The sequence below is a fragment of the Bos taurus genome, chromosome 12 (assembly GCF_002263795.3).
Source record: "Bos taurus isolate L1 Dominette 01449 registration number 42190680 breed Hereford chromosome 12, ARS-UCD2.0, whole genome shotgun sequence".
Classification (NCBI taxonomy): Eukaryota; Metazoa; Chordata; class Mammalia; order Artiodactyla; family Bovidae; genus Bos; species Bos taurus.
This window is the reverse complement of record NC_037339.1, coordinates 11,039,935-11,057,983: the sequence shown is the minus strand read 5'-3', so window position 1 is coordinate 11,057,983 and position 18,049 is coordinate 11,039,935. Positions and strand designations below refer to the sequence as shown.

General features: G+C 47.0%; 1 protein-coding gene across 2 annotated transcripts in view; it reads right to left on the bottom strand.

Annotated features, from left to right (window-relative positions):
- The window catches only part of CNMD (chondromodulin), a 43,305-nt gene extending 36,932 nt beyond the window's left edge, over positions 1–6,373 (bottom strand). Inside the window, exons 1-2 of one of the 2 annotated variants that reach the window (XM_005213543.5) lie at positions 6,182–6,373; positions 5,597–5,737 (exon numbers count right to left, since the gene is read on the bottom strand). In XM_005213543.5, the coding sequence (XP_005213600.1) occupies positions 5,597–5,737; positions 6,182–6,334 (294 nt within the window). In that variant the 5' untranslated portion in view covers positions 6,335–6,373. The remainder of the gene's footprint in view (positions 1–5,596; positions 5,738–6,181) is intronic. The other variant, NM_174269.2, reaches the window with a different exon arrangement.
- Positions 6,374–18,049: the final 11,676 nt, after the last annotated feature.

Sequence of the window (18,049 nt, the reverse complement as noted above, 5' to 3'; positions counted from 1 at the left end):
AAGACCAGAATTAGTGATGCTTCCCTCTTAGAGCAATTCAGGGCTTATCTTTATATAAATTAGCATTCCTGTGTCTCAGAGATACACTGAATCATCCTTAATAGTAAGACATTTATCTGGGAGGACTTCATTCATCCACCAATTACTTAATACAATGATTTCTTAAATAATATTTTGAAAGTAAAGGCTTTGATTGTCTCTGATACTAATCTGAAGAGCTGAGTGGTTTGCAATCCTGGTGGCACATAGACACATCTAAGGAGAATCTTCAGCTACCACACCTGGGTTGCCTCCACAGGATGGATCAAATCACAACCTGTGGGGATGCGGCTTGAGCACAGAGCTTTCTTTTTCTAAAGGTCGATTCTACTCTGCAGCCAGAGTTGAGATCTGTTGATGGATAAATGGACATTGAAGAGGCAGAGGGTTCACTGGGCTGTTAACCAAATCTGCAGTGGCACCTCAATTTGAAGGTATTTAAAAAAAATCCTTCAGTCGAGACTTGGCATGGAGGGTGGTATACAGTAAGGACTGCAGACAGGACTAGGGTATGCCTGAGATACAGCCACATTACAGAGAGCAAGGCCAACATGCTTGTCTGTTTCCACTCAAAATAAGAGGGACCCCTATTAATGACGCTATGGGACAGACATAAGGTGACTCCAGTACTTTGGCCACCTCATGCGAAGAGTTGACTCACTGGAAAAGACTCTGATGCTGGGAGGGATTGGGGGCAGGAGGAGAAGGGGACGACAGAGGATGCGATGGCTGGATGGCATCACCGACTCGATGGATGTGAGTTTGAGTGAACTCTGGGAGATGGTGATGGACAGGGAGGCCTGGCGTGCTGCAATTCATGGGGTCGCAAAGAGTCAGACACGACTGAGTGACTGAACTGAACTGAACTGAAGGTGTTGTTACAAGATGTGTGATGGAAGGGGGAGAGTTTTGGCATTATGCAGGAGCATTGGGCCAGGAATCAGAAAAACAGCTGGCTACACCATTTAGCTCTGCATCTTGGGAGTTGCCTTGAATGCCAAATGATGAAGTGGGAACCTCAGAGGAGGTTTTATGTCATCAGAGCTCTGGGGTGTCACAGAGGTGGCCCAGAGGAGCTGGGACTGTGAGGTTCCTTTATCCGAGTCCCCCCCACCCACCCACGGTTCATCTGCAATTTGACCAGAGCAGCTTTGCTTCTGATCTGTTTCATGTGTTGCATTTCTGAGTAAAATCTTGTTTAAAATCCGCCATTCAAAAAACCCTTTTTACAGTGTACCACTAAATTACAGGATCCAAAGGGCTCTCTCTCTCTTAAAAAAATATTTATTTATTTCTTTGGTTGTGCCGAATAAGTTTTGAGACTCAGGATCCTCGATGTTCATTGAGGCGTGTGGGATCTAGTTCCCTGACCAGGCTTGAACCTGGGCCTCCTGTGTTGGGACCATGGAGTCTTAGCCACTGGACTGCCAGGGAAGTCCCCAGTAGGGCTCTCTTAGTTTAGACATCTGGTTAGGACACTGGTTTAAAAAGTGATTTACATGCTGCTCCTGACCAGCATGCTGCTGCTCTGCAAGAACCTTCTCTGCACTGTGGGGTAGGAGGTGGGTTTTTCTTTTCTTTTCTTCCATTTTCTGACTTAGAAGCATACATATGTATATATCTATATCTTCCTGGAGAAGGACATGGCAACCCACTCCAGTACTCTTGCCTGGAGAATCCCATGGACAGAGTAACCTTGTGGGCTACAGTCCACGGGGTCACAAAGAGTTGGACATCACTCATTGACTAACACACTATATCTTATGTATGATATATGGTTTAGTGGCTAAGTTGTGTCTGACTCTCTCAACCTCATGAACCCGCCAGGCTCCTCTGTCCATGGGATTTTCCAGGCAAGAATACTGGAGTGGGTTGCCATGTCCTTCTCCAGGGGATCTTCCCCACCCAGGGATTGAACCCAGGTCTCCTGCATTGCAGTCAGATTATTTACTGACTGAGCCACCAAGGAGGCCCAGATATGATACATAATGTATCTCTTATGTGTTGTATAACATATACACTCTTCAAAGTGGAAGGAGTAGGAACTGATGAGGGCCATTAGCTACTTAGTGTTAGGTCCGTAGGTCAGAACTGCAAAGAGCTCAAATTCAATTCAAGTCAGATTTTTCTCCCTTATTATGAGAAATAGCTAACTGTCCCCATGGACAAACCCTGGGGAAAGTATCTGTTGTTATTGGATCATTACTTGTAGAAAACTCATTATTGCAAGACCCACAAAGCGCTGTTTTATCAGCAGAGATGTAGAAACTGTAGCTGGTACCCTTGTAGGCAACAGCTCTCCATTAGTGGAACAGAAAATCCCGGCATTCACCACCTCTGAGCACAGGTCCTCCCCTCCTTCTGATGAACTTCGCTTCCTGCAGGACGCTGTCTCCCCAGCTCAGCTGATCATGAGAGCCACTTCCAGGGGTTCTGATTTAGGGGCATGGGAGCAGAGCCCACCAATCTCTTTTCACTTTGCACCTCGGTGGTGCTCACCATCAGCCTGTTTGGGGAAACCTGTTTTCTTTGGCTGAGCCAGGGCTCCCTGCAGGTGAGGCTCAGAAAGCGGGCTCTGTTTAGCCCCTGCGCTCTCTGAACAGCCACTGTTCATCTGAGTTACTTTTGGCTGTTAAGGCGTGCATGGCGGACAACGCGTGTGTGAGTTTCTGCTGGCACAAGTGTCCGTCCTTTACTCATGAGACAAGAGGCTCTTTTTTTTTTTTTTTTAAAGCCTTGCATATAAACTTTTTACTACTAAAGTGATCCTGGATTTAAGAAATGAACTATTTCCAAATTCTTAGAAAATCTTAAGGAGACAAGATCATAGCACTGGAACAGTGGCTTGTGCGCCTAACTTGACTTTCTTCATCATCACCCTTCTCCACCTTCCCCCTCAACAAAACACCCTACCTAACCCAGCCTGGGTATTGCATCCTTTTAATGGAGCTGCAGCCCCTGCTTGCCCCAGAGCAAGAGAGGGGGTTTGTTTGTTTTCACTTCCTCCTGAAGTGCCTGGGCTTGGAGACTGGTAAAAAGTACTGAGCCCCAAGCTCAGGAGAAGGCTGGGTTGGTGAAGCAGCAATCACAATATCTGCTCTAACTGATGGAGCTGTTAGCTAGCACCTAAGGCTATTTCTATTCAAGCACAAAGAAAGTTTATTATGTGCCAAAATTCTGCTCAATATGGTGCCTTTTACAGCCAAGGAGATTTGCTAATGAGTTTCTAATAAAGCCTGGGTTCATGAGATAATTACATCATGTTTGGGACCAACATCTCAAAAAATCAGGCTGAGAATAAAGGCCCCAAGCAATGATCTCATCCCCTCATCCCAGGCGCTTGGGTTGTCAGTTGTCTCATATTGGTGGGAATTTCCCATATTTCAATGCCTTGTTCCATTGACAATAATGTGGATGAAACATGACCTCAATATTTGAGCCCCGTCACTTGTCCCCTCATTATTAACACTTCAATGCTTCAGAGTCCTCCAGCTGATTTCCAGTAAACCTGTCCTAAGGGGATTTATCCATATGAAAGGCACAGGAGGTGAATTACTGCTGCTTCTCCTCCATAAACCAGTACAGAGGAACAGAGGCATGGGTAATCTCCAAAGAGTGGGCAGTGCATTGGCTGTGGATGTCTCTGTCTGTTTGACAGAGGCTGACCTTCTCTGATTATGTTTTGTTTGGGCCGTTTAGATTTGAATTCAGGGAAGCAGACCTGTGCATATGCTATGCATAGATGGTACCAAATTTACTCTGTTTAGTATTTTGTGATTTGTTTCTCAGACTTAAGTAATATGGATCAGCATGGAATATTTTGGGAGTTGAAAAAATAAACACACAAACCCTACTACGATTTTCTTCATTGTCCTACCCGCAGAGAGACAGTGGTAACTTGTATTGTTGGCAATAAAATGTGATTCACTCTTCCTCTGTATTTTTAGAATTTAATACCACTCTCTCGAACCAGACAACCCACCATCTTGCAGTGAAGTAAAAGTTACGATAAAAGGAGGCCCCACTCAGTTTGGATGATCTTTCAATCTCTCTTTCTAGAAGCTTGTTAGTTAACCCTGTTTGCCTTGAATAATTAAATGCCAAATGGTACCCATTTAAATATATATCATGACCCAAATCTCTACCAAAAAAAAAAAAAAAAGCAAAGCTATTTTTGTCCCCAAAGGACCCATACCATGGACGTTTTGTCGTCTAAAAGATAGCATTTACATTTCCCAAGGGAGGACAGTCTAAACCCTGCTATTAATGGAGATGGAGATATAGAAATGTTCAGATATGCTGCTTTCGAATATGAGCATCTGGCCCGGCTTCTATATCTAAAATACACAAATTCATTAAGGCACTTTTCAAATACACATAAAATACCGTGCAATTCTGATCCTACAAATCGATGCTTGTAAATTTGATATAGTCTCTAAAACAGACTTGGTGCTAAATGGCATGCTTATCTACATTAGGCATTTGAGTTAAAAATACAAATTATGCAGTGACTGCAGAAGATGTGATGTGTAAAATGGTTGAATTGCTTTCAGCACCATTTTCTCTAAGTACTGGAATTCGTTCATGCTTTGAATTTCATGGTGGGAGAGAAAGGGGAAAACAGCAGTCACGGATTCTCTGAGGGGAGTGATTAAGAAACAGCCCTTTGTGTGCACCCTGGAGAGGGAATTCTTTTCCATTAGTTGAAATCAGCTTACACCAGGCCTGGCAATGGTCATCAAGATAAAATGTTCCCCTTCCTTTAGATAGGTGAACAAAATTCAGAGTATTTAATGAACACCCTGGAATCTTGCCCATTCTGGTCAGAAGCACTTTTTATATTCCTTGAGAGCCAACGGAGCTTTAACATAAATAGTTGCGCTCATAGAAAGTAGGACGGGGGTCAGTAAAACATTTACCATTAAGTCACATGTGATCAGGCCAGAAATGATTTTTAAAGATATTAGCTATCTTTAAGGAAGTTAGATTTTATTTTTCTTCCCTTACAGCAAGAGAGAAGGGCAAATTAAAGGATGAGGAGTGAGAGGACAGAGAAAGAGAGGAGAGAGAAAAGAGAAAAGGTGGGAGGGAGAGAGAAAAAGAGAAGGCGCTAGTGGGAGGTCAGGTTCATCCCCTTATTAGGTCTGAATGTTCCTCCGCTACCTTTGTCCCAGGTTCTTCAATTCACAGCCTTTCTCAGCTGGGAGAGACCATAGTTTCATTTCTTCCTAAGGGTGAGTAAGGCGAGGCCAGAAGGGCCGTGCCTTACCGGTGGTCCCTCAGCTGCTTAGTGGAGGCGCCAGGCTGCGATGCGCCTTCCCGGAGAAGGGCTTCCCTGAAACCCTCCACTGCATCCCCCGGCTACACCACTTTTGAAGCCCAGACTGGCTTTTCTACGAAGTTGCCCGTCAGTGAGAAGCCACGTCCTGGAGTTGGGTGGAAGAAGGGACGAGGTGCCCGGGAGGCCCCCGAGGGCACAGGATCCGCTGGGGCCCCCGAGGAGGGGGCACGCGAGTGATCCAGGGGCCCCGGCCACCCCGTGCGCCTCCGGACTTACGTGATTGTCGCTCCCCTTCCAGAAGTAGAAGGCCCCGATGGCCCCCAGGAGCAGCAGCACCGCCCCCGAAATGAGGACCACGGCTCCGACCTTGAGCAGCCGCGCGGGGCTGGAGGGCTTCACGGTCACGGCGGCGTACGCCTGCGGGCGGCCGGGAGAGGACGCGTCAAGTCCGCGCGCAGCGACCGCGGCATCGGGGCGCCGGTGGGAATGGGGAACAGCGGCCCCGGGCTCCTCCGGGCGCCCCGTTTCTCCGCGCGCCCCTAGCCGCGGGTCCCTGGGCCTCAGGCCTGGATGAGCGCTGAGCAAAGGCTTCGCGGTTCAAGGTCGTCGCCCCGCGGGTCTGCTATCTCAGCGGCCTCCCCTCCACGACGCCCTCTCCTCGCTCCCTGTCCACCTTCCTCTTCGAGCGCATCTGGGGATGCCCCGGCCTCTGCACCCGCACCCGCGTGGGGCGCCACCCCAAGCCCCCATCTGGGCGCCCGAATTTGCCCCCACCTCCCAAATTCGGTGACACGCAACTCGTAGACCCGGGACGGGGGCGTTCGGGCCCCCGCAGGTCTGGGGGCCCCGAGCGGTACTCACCGGGGGGCTGCAAAACTCGACGTCGTCGGGCCCCACCAGGGCGATGGGCACTTTGTCCGAGTTCTCCGTCATGACCGCGGCCGCCGGAGCAGGACACCAGGAGGCTTGGCTGGCGCCCTGGGCTCTGGCCTGCGGCCCCGACGTGCCGGGCATTTCAACGCGGGGCACGCGCGCGCACACCGTGCCCTCCGCCTGGTCCAGCCCAGAGCTCCCCACCCCTCCTGGCGCCTCACCTCTGCCCTGCCTTCCCTCGCCCGCCCCGGAGCAGCGGTGAACGCGCCCAGCTTTCCACAGCCCCCTCTTCCCGCGCTCTCCGCACCCCCTCCCCCAAGCCCCTCGTGAGTCTGAGTGTGTCAGGATGGAGGAGGGGGAGGGGACCAAGGATGCTGAGCCCCGCGACCCCACGACATGCCGGATCGCCAGGACTCTTTCCGCCGTCCGGGGAGCTCTCAGGGTGTCTGAGGCTCTGCTGGGCGGCTGGCTGGAGGCCCGTTTCCTGCAGCGAACTTGTGTGTGTGCTGGGGGCGCCGGCGGAACCGGACACAGATTGCGTCGGGTGGACTGGGGACCCCGGTCAAAGTCTGCGGGGTTGACGCCCGGCTGGCACTGCTGGGTGGACCCCGGACAGGCGCGCGAGCCCGGGTGTTAGCGATGGGCTCTCGTCCCAGGTTTCTCTGGGAGCCTTAGCAGGAGGCTCAGCAGGGAAACTGGAAGCCAAGCTGGGAAAGAATAAGAATAGGTTCTGGTTGATTAACTAAATAAGTTAAACAAAGAGACAAAAACAACAATGGCAACAAACAGACACCAAAAACACTGTTATGTCTAAAGAAATAGTCAAGTATATATATATATATATATATATATATATATATATATATATATATACACACACACAGAGTATACATTTTATACTATATATAGTATACATTTTATACTATATAGAGAGATATAGATATAGTATTAATGTGTATTTTAAAAGCAGAACAGGAGAAGTTTTTTCGCTTTTGGAAATGCCGTCTGCCAGTACTAGGACTATGTGTGTGTGTTAAGTCTCTTCGGTCGTGTCCGGCTCTTTGCGACCCCATGGACTGTAGCCCGCCAGGCTTCTCTGTCCATGGGATTCTCCAGGCAAGCACACTGAAGTGGGTTGCCTTTTCCCCCTCCTGGGGGTCTTCCCAACTTAGGGATGCAATCCACATCTCTTAGGTCTCTTGCATTGGCAGGCGGGTTCTTTACCACTAGGTCCCTCTGGGAAGCCCACCAGGACTACATGACCTCATGTGAATCCAGGCTTCATGAATCCGTGTCTGGTTCTAGCTGTGCACAGAGTCCACTACTGAGGAGTAAGGGGGTGCTGCAGGGGAGGGCCCGAGTCTCCCAGCAGAGGGAGGGGGCTGGGCAGGGCTGAGGGGTGGAAATGACTTTCGGGGCGAGTCCGAGTGTCTGTGCTGCTGCTGGGCTGGGGAGGTGAGGCTTCAAGCCTAGGAGAACTGGGAGAGTGTTGGGAGCCCAGGGGAGAGGAGGCCGTTGGGAGGAGCAGTTGTGAGAGAGCCGATATAAGACTAATTTCAGACTTGTTGAACTTGATATTCAGTCGCTCAATAGTGTCCAACTCTTTGCAACCCCATGGACTCTAGCCTGCCGGGCTTCCCTGTCCTTCACCATGGCTGGAGCTTGCTCAAACTCATGTCCATCGAGTTGATGATGCCATCCAACCATCTTAGTCTCTGTCGTCCCCTGTTCCTTTCGCCTTCAATCTTTCCCAGCATCAGGGTCTTTTCAAATGAGTCAGCTCTTCGCATGAGGTGGCCAAAGTACTGGATGCTTCAGCTTCAGCATCAGTTCTTCCAGTGAATACTCAGGACTGATTTCCTTTAGGATGGACTGGTTGGATCTCCTTGCTGTCCGAGGGACTCTCAAGAGTCTTCTCCAGCACCACTTTGAAAGCATCATAGGGGGCTGGTAAAGAAGAGCCTGGGGACCACACTGAGCCTGCCTTGGATTCAGACAAGGCGCCACTGGCTGCATCTTCCATGAGGTGGAAGGTGCTGGAAAACCCCCTTGCAGCCTGCAGAGGCTCAGCCCCCGGGGGCACTGCTGCTGAGTTCAAGACCTCCTCTCCCCAGGGCACTTGTAATGGGCGTTTCGGAAGGAATAAGAGAAGTCACAACCAGAGAAGTGGGAGGAGACCCAAGATGAAGTAGTGATGCAGGAAGAAAAGGCGAGTTCAGGAAGGACGGATCCGCAGTATCAGATGCTGACGTCATGGGAGAAGGAAAGAATACACAGAAAGGCCTTTGGACTCCTCAGTGAGAAGGGCGCAGGAGCCAATAAGACTGCAGTTCCGTTTGCTCCATTTATTGGGCACAGAACACATGCTGCAAAGCATCATTGTGACTAAAAGTATTTGCAGCTCATACCGCAGACCAGGAGAGTTCCTAGGAATCATTAAAATACCAGGATGGAAAAAGTGTGCAAAGGATGGGAACAGAGGCTCTACAGAAGGGGAAATTCAAATGACTCTTCAACATAAGAAAAATGCTTGACAGCACTTATAAAAAGAAATGCAAATTTCAAGTATTCCTTTTCACCTATCTGGCTGGTGAAAATAAACACCCTTGTTAGAACAGTCTATTGGAGAGCATGAGGGGAAATGAGGCCCACGTTGCTGTGGGTGGTTGAATTGGTGCAAATTTTATGGAGAAAACTGGATTCCAAAATGCAAAGTGTAATTTCATTTCTGTGGATTTACCCTGCAGATGGGCTCACAAGGCTGGAAAAATCCTCTCTATGCAAGGCTGCTCCTTGCAGCGTGTCTGTTAGAACAAAGGCCTAGAAACGGTTTCAGTGTCCGCAGCAGAGAATTCACTGCACATCCTCATAGACGGATCTTGGCAACAATTTGAAAGGATGAAGCAGCTTTGAATATACTGATGTAAGAACACACACCTTAGATATTTTTAGTGAAAAAGGCAATGGGTAGAAAACGTATCTAAATGCCTCCACTTGTATTTGTTGTTCAGTTGCTCAGTCGTGTCCAACTCTTTGTGACCCCATGGACTGCAGCACGCCAAGCATCCCTGTCCATCAGCAACTCCCGGAGCTTACTCAAACTCATGTCCATTGAGTTGGTGGTGCCATCCAACCATCTCATTCTCTGTCGTCCCCTTCTCCTTCTGCCCTCAATCTTTCCCAGCGTCATGGTCTTTTCCGAGGAGTTGGTTCTTTGCATCTGGTTGCCAAAGTGGCCAAATTTGTATAAAAAATACAAACAGGGGAGTTCTCTGGTGGTTCAGTGGCATATTAAAAAGCAGAGACATTACTTTGCTGACAAAGTCTGTCCAGTTAAAGTTATGGTTTTTCTAGTAATCATGTGTGGATGTGAGAGTTGGAAGAGTGCTGAAGAATTGATGCTTTTGAACTGTGGTGCTGGAGAAGACTCTTGAGAGTCCCTTGGACTGCAAGGAGATCCAACCAGTCCATCCTGAAGGAAATGAGTCCTGAATGTTCATTGGAAGGACTGATGCTGAAGCTGAGGCTCCAATACTTTGGCCACCTGATGCAAAGAACTGACTCACTGGAAAAACTCTGATGCTGGAAAGGATTGAAGGCAGGAGGAGAAGGAAACGACAGAGGATGAGATGGTTGGATGGCATCATAGACTCAATGGTCATGAGTTTGAGTAAACTCTGGGAGTTGCTGATGGACAGGGAGGCCTGGCGTGCTGCAGTCCATGGGGTAACTGAACTGACTCAGTGGCTAGGACCCTGCACTTTCACTGCCAAGGGCCCTGGTTCAATCCCTAGTTGGTAAACTGAAATCCCACAAGCGTCATGGTATGGCCAATGAATAAATAAATAAACAAGAACATATGTATGCAGGACTTGCATGGTGGTCCAGTGGTTAAGAATTCACCTGCCAATGCTGGGGCCATGGGTTTGATCCCTGCCGTGAGAAGATCCCACACGCTGCAGGGCAACTGAGTGGGTGTGCCACAACTCTGGAAGCCTGCCCTCTACAGTTCACACTCCACAACCAGAGAAGCCACTGCAGTGAGACTCCTGAGCACCACAGCTGGAGCGTAGCCCCCGCTCCCTGCAACCAGAGGAAGCCCGCACGCAGCAATGACAACCCAGTGCGCCAAAACAAATAAAAAGAATATGTGAGTGCGTATGCCCTCTGGAAAGACTCACAGAGGCCGACGGCAGGGGTTGCCTCTGGGGGGAGACACGGGCGTGGGGACACCCACTGGAGAAAGACGCTCCACTCCATGCCTTTTGGAGCACTCTGGGTTCTGTGCTGTGAACACAGACTGACAGGTCAAAAGATGGGTGCATACGCCAGTCAGAATGGCTGCAATCCAAAAGTTTGCAAACAATAAATGCTGGAGAGGGTGCAGAGAAAAGGGAACCCTCTTACACTGTTGGTGGGAATGCAAACTAGTACAGCCACTATGGAGAACAGTGTGGAGATTCCTTAAAAAACTGGAAATAGAACTGCCTTATGACCCAGCAATCCCACTGCTGGGCATATGCACCGAGGAAACCAGAATTGAAAGAGACACATGTACCCCAATGTTCATCGCAGCACTGTTGATAATAGCCAGGACATGGAAGCAACCTAGATGTCCATCAGCAGACGAATAGATAAGAAAGCTGTGGTACATATATGCAATGGAGTATTACTCAGCCACTAAAAAGAATACATTTGAATCAGTTCTAATGAGGTGGATGAAACTGGACCCTATTATACACAGTGAAGTAAGTCAGAAAAAAACCACCAATACAGTATACTAATGCATATATATGGAATTTAGAAAGATGGTAATGATGACCCTATATGTGAGACAGCAAAAGAAACACAGATGTAAAGAACAGGCTTTTGGACTCTGTGGGAGAAGGCGAGGGTGGGATGATTTGGGAGAATAGCACTGAAACATGTATATTACCATATGTGAAACAGATCACCAGTCCAGGTTCGATGCATGAGACAGGGTGCTCGGGGCTGGTACACTGGGATGACCCTGAGGGATGGGATGGGAAGGGAAGTGGGAGGGGGTTCAGGATAGGGAACACATGTACACCCGGGGCAGATTCATGTCAACATATGACAAAAACCACCACAATATTGTAAAGTAATTAGCCTCCAATTAAAATAAATAAATTAATTAAAATAATAAATAAAAATAAAATAAAATCTAAATTTGTCAAAAAAATGAGTGAATAAAACAATAACAGTGAATAGGCAGGAAGTGAATGTTGCAAATGGAGACAATTCTTTTAAGAACTTTGGATTTAAGGGTCTTTTAAGAACTTTGGATTTAAGGGGGAGAAGAAAGTAAGGAGGCTAGACCAAGGGAACTGGAGGGTCAAGGACATCCTCCCAGCCCTCCCAGGTTGGAGAGACATTTGAAAGCTGAAGGAGAGGGTGGGAAGTGGGGTGGGGTGCAGGACTCCGCCTCCTTCACACAACAGATGATGCTTGTTCCAGGGGCAGCCCCGAACGTAGCTGCTCGGAGCTCAAAAGACGGGGGGAAGAGTGGGCAAGGAGACCGCTTGCATTCTCTGAGCACATTCTCCCAAAGTGGCATGTTTCCAACAGTTGTTAGGTTACACGTTTATACGATGACGGTCCAGAGTGATGAAGAGACAGTAGAAGCAGCAGCCTAGCAGAAGGTCTGGGGTGAAGGGGATGGTGGGGTCCCCATTTCACAGGCTCACTCCCCTCTGCCCACCCACCTCCTGCCTCTAATCCCTGGGCTCATTCCTGGGTGTCAGGACCCAACTCTGCCCTCGTGCCAGGCACTCTACCAGGTCTGGGGACTTGGCACTGAGCAAAGCAGATGCCACCCTGTTTATGGTGGGGTGGAAAAGACAATCTTAGAGCAAGCAATCACAAAATAATGGTGTCCCCACATTGCTGATCAACAGTAAAGAGGATTCGTTGCAACACTATTCACAAGAGCCAGGACATGGAAGTAACCTAAGTATCCATTGACAGAGGAATGGATAAAGATGTGGCACATATATACAAGGGATATCACTCAGCCACAAAAAAGAATGAAACAACGTCATTTGCAGCAACAGGGGCGGACTCAGAGATTGTCACACTTAGTGAGTCAGTCAGAGAAGACAAGATACCATGCGACATCGCTTATGTACAGAGCCTAAAGAAGGACGCAAATGAACTTATTTACAAAACAGAAATACAGTCACAGATGTAGAAAACAAACTTATGGGTACTGGGGGGAAACGTAAGGGATTAAACTGGGACATTGGAATTGACATAAACACACTACTATGTATATAAGTGATAACTAATAAGGACTTACTTGGAGAAGGCAATGGCACCCCACTCCAGTACTCTTGCCTGGAAAATCCCATGGACGGAGGGGCCTGGTGGGCTGCAGTCCATGGGGTCGCTAAGAGTCGGACACGACTGAGCGACTTCCCTTTCACTTTTCACTTTCATGCATTGGAGAAGGAAATGGCAACCCACTCCAGTGTTCTTGCCTGGAGAATCCCAGGGACGGGGGAGCCTGGTGGGCTGCCGTCTATGGGGTCGCACAGAGTCGGACACGACTGAAGCGACTTAGCAGTAGCAGCAGCAAGGACTTACTATATAGCACAGGGAACTCTTCTCAGTACTCTGTAGTGACCTGTATGGGAAAGAATCTAAAAAAGAGTGTGTGTGTGTATGTATATGTGAGTGTGTGTATATATATATATATATATAACTGATACGCTCCGCTGTACAGCAGAAAGTAACACAACATTTTAAATCAACTGTACTCCTTCTACAGGTTTAATGCAATCCCTATAAAAATTCCAATTTAATATCTATAAAATGTTTCACAGATATAAAACAATCTGAAAATTCATTGCTGTTGTTTAGTTGCTAAGTCGTGTCTGGCTCTTTAGTAACCCTAGGGACTATAGCCCGCCAGGCTCCTTTGTCCTTAGGATTTCCCAGGCAAGAGTACTGGAGTGGGTTGCCATTTACTTCTCCAGGGGATCTTCTCGACCCAGGGATCAAACCCTGGGTCTCCTGCTTGGCAGGCTGATTCTTTATCACCAAGCTACTTGGGAAGCCCTTAAAATTCATACAGAATTACAAAAGTGAGCTGGAAGATAATATAAAGGAACTCACCCAATGAGAAGAGCAAAAAGAAAAAAAAAACTAACCTTTGTAAAACAGCATTTTGACTATATAGAGTAAGTCTATAGACAAAAAAAAGGGAAGGCTAAAATAAACCACGTAGCAATGAATTGTAATTAGAAACATCAGTCTGAATTCATGATTGTTAATACGGATAGATAAATATAGAGAATAAATCTATACTCCAATAAAAATAAAACAATGAAAGGAAAAAGCATAGGTACCCCAAGTGGGGGGCAGTCCTCGGGGAGGTGCGCTTAGGGTGAGGACTGAAGGAAGAGCAGCCAGTCCCCAGGAGGGGACGGGGCGGGGTGTGGGATGTGTGGAGAGACAGTTAGCAGGCCTGCCAGCACTGAACAGTTTGGCATTTGAAAGAAGAGAGGCTGGACTTTGGAGAGTGAGAGAAAGAATGGTAGGAGGCGAGGGTGCAGAGAGCCAGTCATCTCAGACAAGACCGTGTCAAGGTTTGGATTTTTTCTCCTCGGTATTGGGAGGTCCCAAGGGGTTTGAAACAGCAGAATGGCATAATCAGGTTTGCATTTTAAAAGCATCATTTTTATTACAACCCACACAAACGGATGATACATATTTTTACCTGAATATTTTCTGTTAGTATCATTTTGTATGTTTTCAGACACCTTTTCCCAGTAGCCTAGGCCTTGGGGTATATATAGGGAAATACTTTAGCTGACTATGGCACAGGGCTCCACTTGAAATTCAAAAGCCTCTTTTCTTTCCTAGACTTGCCATATACTTGCTGTGTGACTTCCAGTAAGGTTTTTCATTTCTTTGGTGCTCTTTTTTCCCATCTTTAAGATGAAAGCAAAGTCAAAAAACTTCTCAATTTGTGACCTTCTATTGGTTCAGTTCAGTTCAGTCGCTCAGTCGTGTCCGACTCTTTGCGACACCATGGACTGCAGCATGCCAGGCCTCCCTGTCCATTTTGAGTTTACTGAAACCCATGTTCATTGAGTCGGTGATGCCATACAACCATTTCATCATCTGTCATCCCCTTCTCCTCCTGCTTTCAATCTTTCCCAGCATCAGGGTCTTTTCCAATGAGTCAACTCTTCACATCAGGTGGCCAAAGTATTGGAGTTTCAACTTCAACATCAGTCCTTCCAATGAACACTCAGGACTGATCTCCTTTAGGGTGGACTGGTTGGCTCTCCTTGCAGTTCAAGGGACTCTCAAGAGTCTTCTCCAACACCACAGTTCAAAAGCATCAATTCTTCAGTGCTCAGCTTTCTTTATAATCCAACTCTCACATCCATACATGACTACTGGCAAAGTAATGTCTCTGCTTTTTAATATGCTGTCTAGATTGGTCATAACTTTCCTTCCAAGGAGTGTCTTTTAATTTCATGGCTGCACTCACCATCTGCAGTGATTTTGGAGCCCCCCAAAATAAAGTCTGTCACTGTTTCCCCATCTATTTGCCATGAAGTGATGGGACCAGATGCCATGATCTTTGTTTTCTGAATGCTGAGTTTTAAGCCAACTTTTCCACTCTCCTCTTTCACTTTCATCAAGAGGCTCTTTAGTTCTTCATTTTCTGCCATAAGGGTGGTGTCGTCTGAATATCTGAGGTTATTGATATTTCTCCCGGCAGTCTTGATTCCAGCCTGTGCTTTTTCCAGCCCAGCGTTTCTCATGATGTATTCTGCATATAAATTAAATAAGCAGGGTGACAATATACAGCCTTGATGTACTCCTTTCCTGATTTGGAACCAGTCTGTTGTTCCATGTCCAGTTCTAACTGTTGCTTCCTGACCTGCATACACATTTCTCAAGAGGCAGGTCAGGTGGTCTGGTATTCCCATCTCTTGAAGAATTTTCCACAGTTTATTGTGATCCACACAGCCAAAGGCTTTGGCATTGCCAATAAAGCAGAAACAGATGTTTTTCTGGAACTCTCTTGCTTTTTCGATGATCCAGAGGATGTTGGCAATTTGATCTCTGGTTCCTCTGCCTTTTCTAAAACCAGCTTGAACATCTGGAAGTTCACGCTTCACGAACTGTTGAAGCCCCTGGCTTGGTGACCTTCTATAAGTCTATGTTTTTCCGTATAGCTGCTGCTGCTGTCGCTTCAGTCGTGTCCAACTCTGTGCGACCCCATAGACAGCAGCCCACCAGGCTCCCCCGTCCCTGGGATTCTCCAGGCAAGAACATTGGAGTGGGTTGCCATTTCCTTCTCCGTATAGAGTCATAGAAATAAAAAAGTAAAAGGTAATAGAAACATCATTTTGACCTCTGTGGGCTAGAATGTCTAAACTGGAGGGGGAGCAAGAATAAAAGACGTAGATATTTTAGGAGGCTCTTTTGTGGTCCAAGCAAGAGATGATGGTGGTGGTGGTTCTTGTTCAATCGCTAAGTTGTGTCCAACTCTTTGTGACCCCATGGAAAACCTGAATGAACTTTTTGGTCAACCCAATATTAACAGGGGCTTCCTTGGTAGTTCAGCAGTAAAGAATATGCCTGCAATGCAGGAGACTTGCAGGAAACATGGGTTAGATCCCTGGGTTGGGAGATTCCCCTGGAGTAGGGAAGGGAAACCCACTTTAGTATTCTCACCTGGGAAATCCCACGCACAGAGGAGACTGGTGGGTTATATAGTCCATGGGGTTGCAAAACAGACACGACTGAGAGACTAAAGAACAACAAATAAAAACAAATATAGCCTAAGAATTCTCATCACAAGGAGAAAATGCTTTTCCTTTTTTTCTTTTCTTTTTATTGGATCCATACAAGAAGATGGATGTTGGCTGAACCTATTGTGACAATCACTTCACAGTATATTTAAGCCAAACCACCATGCTGTTTGCCTTAAACTCATACACTGATGTGTGTAAATTATTTCTCAATAAAACTGGGAAAAAAGGAATTCCATGGTGTCACTAAAGCACAGTCACTCTATTCAGGCAGCTGGCACCTCTCTAGAATTTTCTAGTGACAACACTGAGGTCCACTGAGGGGGGCTGAGAGGGTCACAGTTGTCATGGGCGGTGAATTCTGGGAACACTGTTCCAGTCCCTTCCCTGTGCTCAAGGACTGGCTCATGGGCTCTGTCTGCTTTTCCTCTCCCTCTTCCTGCTGTCCAGCCAGTCTGGAGTTAGTGCGGGGAATATTTTTATATTGACAAAATTTTTAAAAAAATGCATTGATGGCAGATACACTCCAGAAAAAAAAAAAAAAAGAAGTTGCATTCCAATGCTAAATACGAGGTGTGGGTTTATTATCTGCCTTTCGGGATCAGCAAAGCAGGGTGAACTTCCCTTTAGTCAATTTTGAGTCTTTTGAATTTTCACTGGTCCATGTACATAGGTTAATTTTCAAATTATTTTTGACTACTCACCCCTAAGCCGCCTCCCTCTCCTCATCTGAATACCAGCGTGTCCAGAAGACACGCTGAGCACCGTGTGTAGGTACCGGAGCTGTCTGTCGCTCTGCCTCTCTAGGCGGCTATTTCTTGGCTCGTTGGCTCAGCCTCACTTTTCCACTCTCAAGAACTGAAATCTCCCTCAGTGGAGCTTTATGTGGCAGTAAGCCCTGGGATAGAGTAGGAATGTCCTCCGTGTCTGCCTGCCTCCCTCCAGCCTTGCCCCCTTCAAGCTCTTTGCCCTGTAGCTACATCAGCTTTTCTAAAGTGCAACTCACATCTCCTCCACCTCTGCTCAAGACCCACAGTGGGTCTCAGTGCCCAGAGTCAAGTCCAACATCCCTCCAAGCACATCCAAGGTTCTGGCCATTTCTCCCATTGCCTCTTTGTCTCGTTATTTGTCTATTTTCCCCACCAGACAGTCATGTCAGCTTCTCAGAGGTCAGGATTGTGTCTTACTCACTGTCATTCATTGGATAGGTGCATAGTTAATTAATTAATGAAGGGAGAAGCTGTTCAAGGGCCAGTTATACCTTAGAAAATCTTGCTGGGAAGGTTCATGCTCCTCGCTAATTGCCTTTGTAGAATTATGAATGGTCACCGACCTTACAGCAGGAGCTACATGTGTGTTCAGTGAACATTATATTTAGCTAAAAACCAGAACTCGTGGTTTTATAGAATTTTTTACCTTGCTATAGGCAAGGTAGTCTGAGATACCAAGGTAGTCTGAGAAATGTAGTTTGGACACTGACTATTGTACTGCTTCAGTGATTTATGGGGATAATGATATAGAAAATGAAGTATTAAAAGCAGCCTAAAAAGTTCAGGACCTATGATCATGGATCACAAGGAGCAGGGAGCAATTGGCATCTAAGTTGTGTGACCTCGTGTTGCTGGGGACTGTCTTGTACATCTCTGGACCCTTCCAGTGTTCAGTGTTGTGTGTCGAACATGGTAGGTCATTGGTAAATGCTTATTGATGATGGTTGAATAGGGAATAAGTCTGTCATCTCCGTGTTGAACATAATTGCTCAGGGCAATGGAGACAGAAAACTCAGGAACTTCTAGACACTCTTCACAACAGAGCAATTACCACCTGAGCCCATTCACTGTGATTTGCCCTGGGTTTCCCCCCAGAGAATGGCTCATCCAATTAATAGTTTCTTTAAAATGACTTTAACACACCTTGCCTTGGCATCACTAAGGAAAATAGACCTTAGTGATTTTGGTAAGTAACTTGGTGACTTTCAAGTCCCATCCATATGGGTTTTTATGGTCCTCCTGCCATACTCATCCAGATACGTCTTCATATGAATTGTGGGAAATTCCTT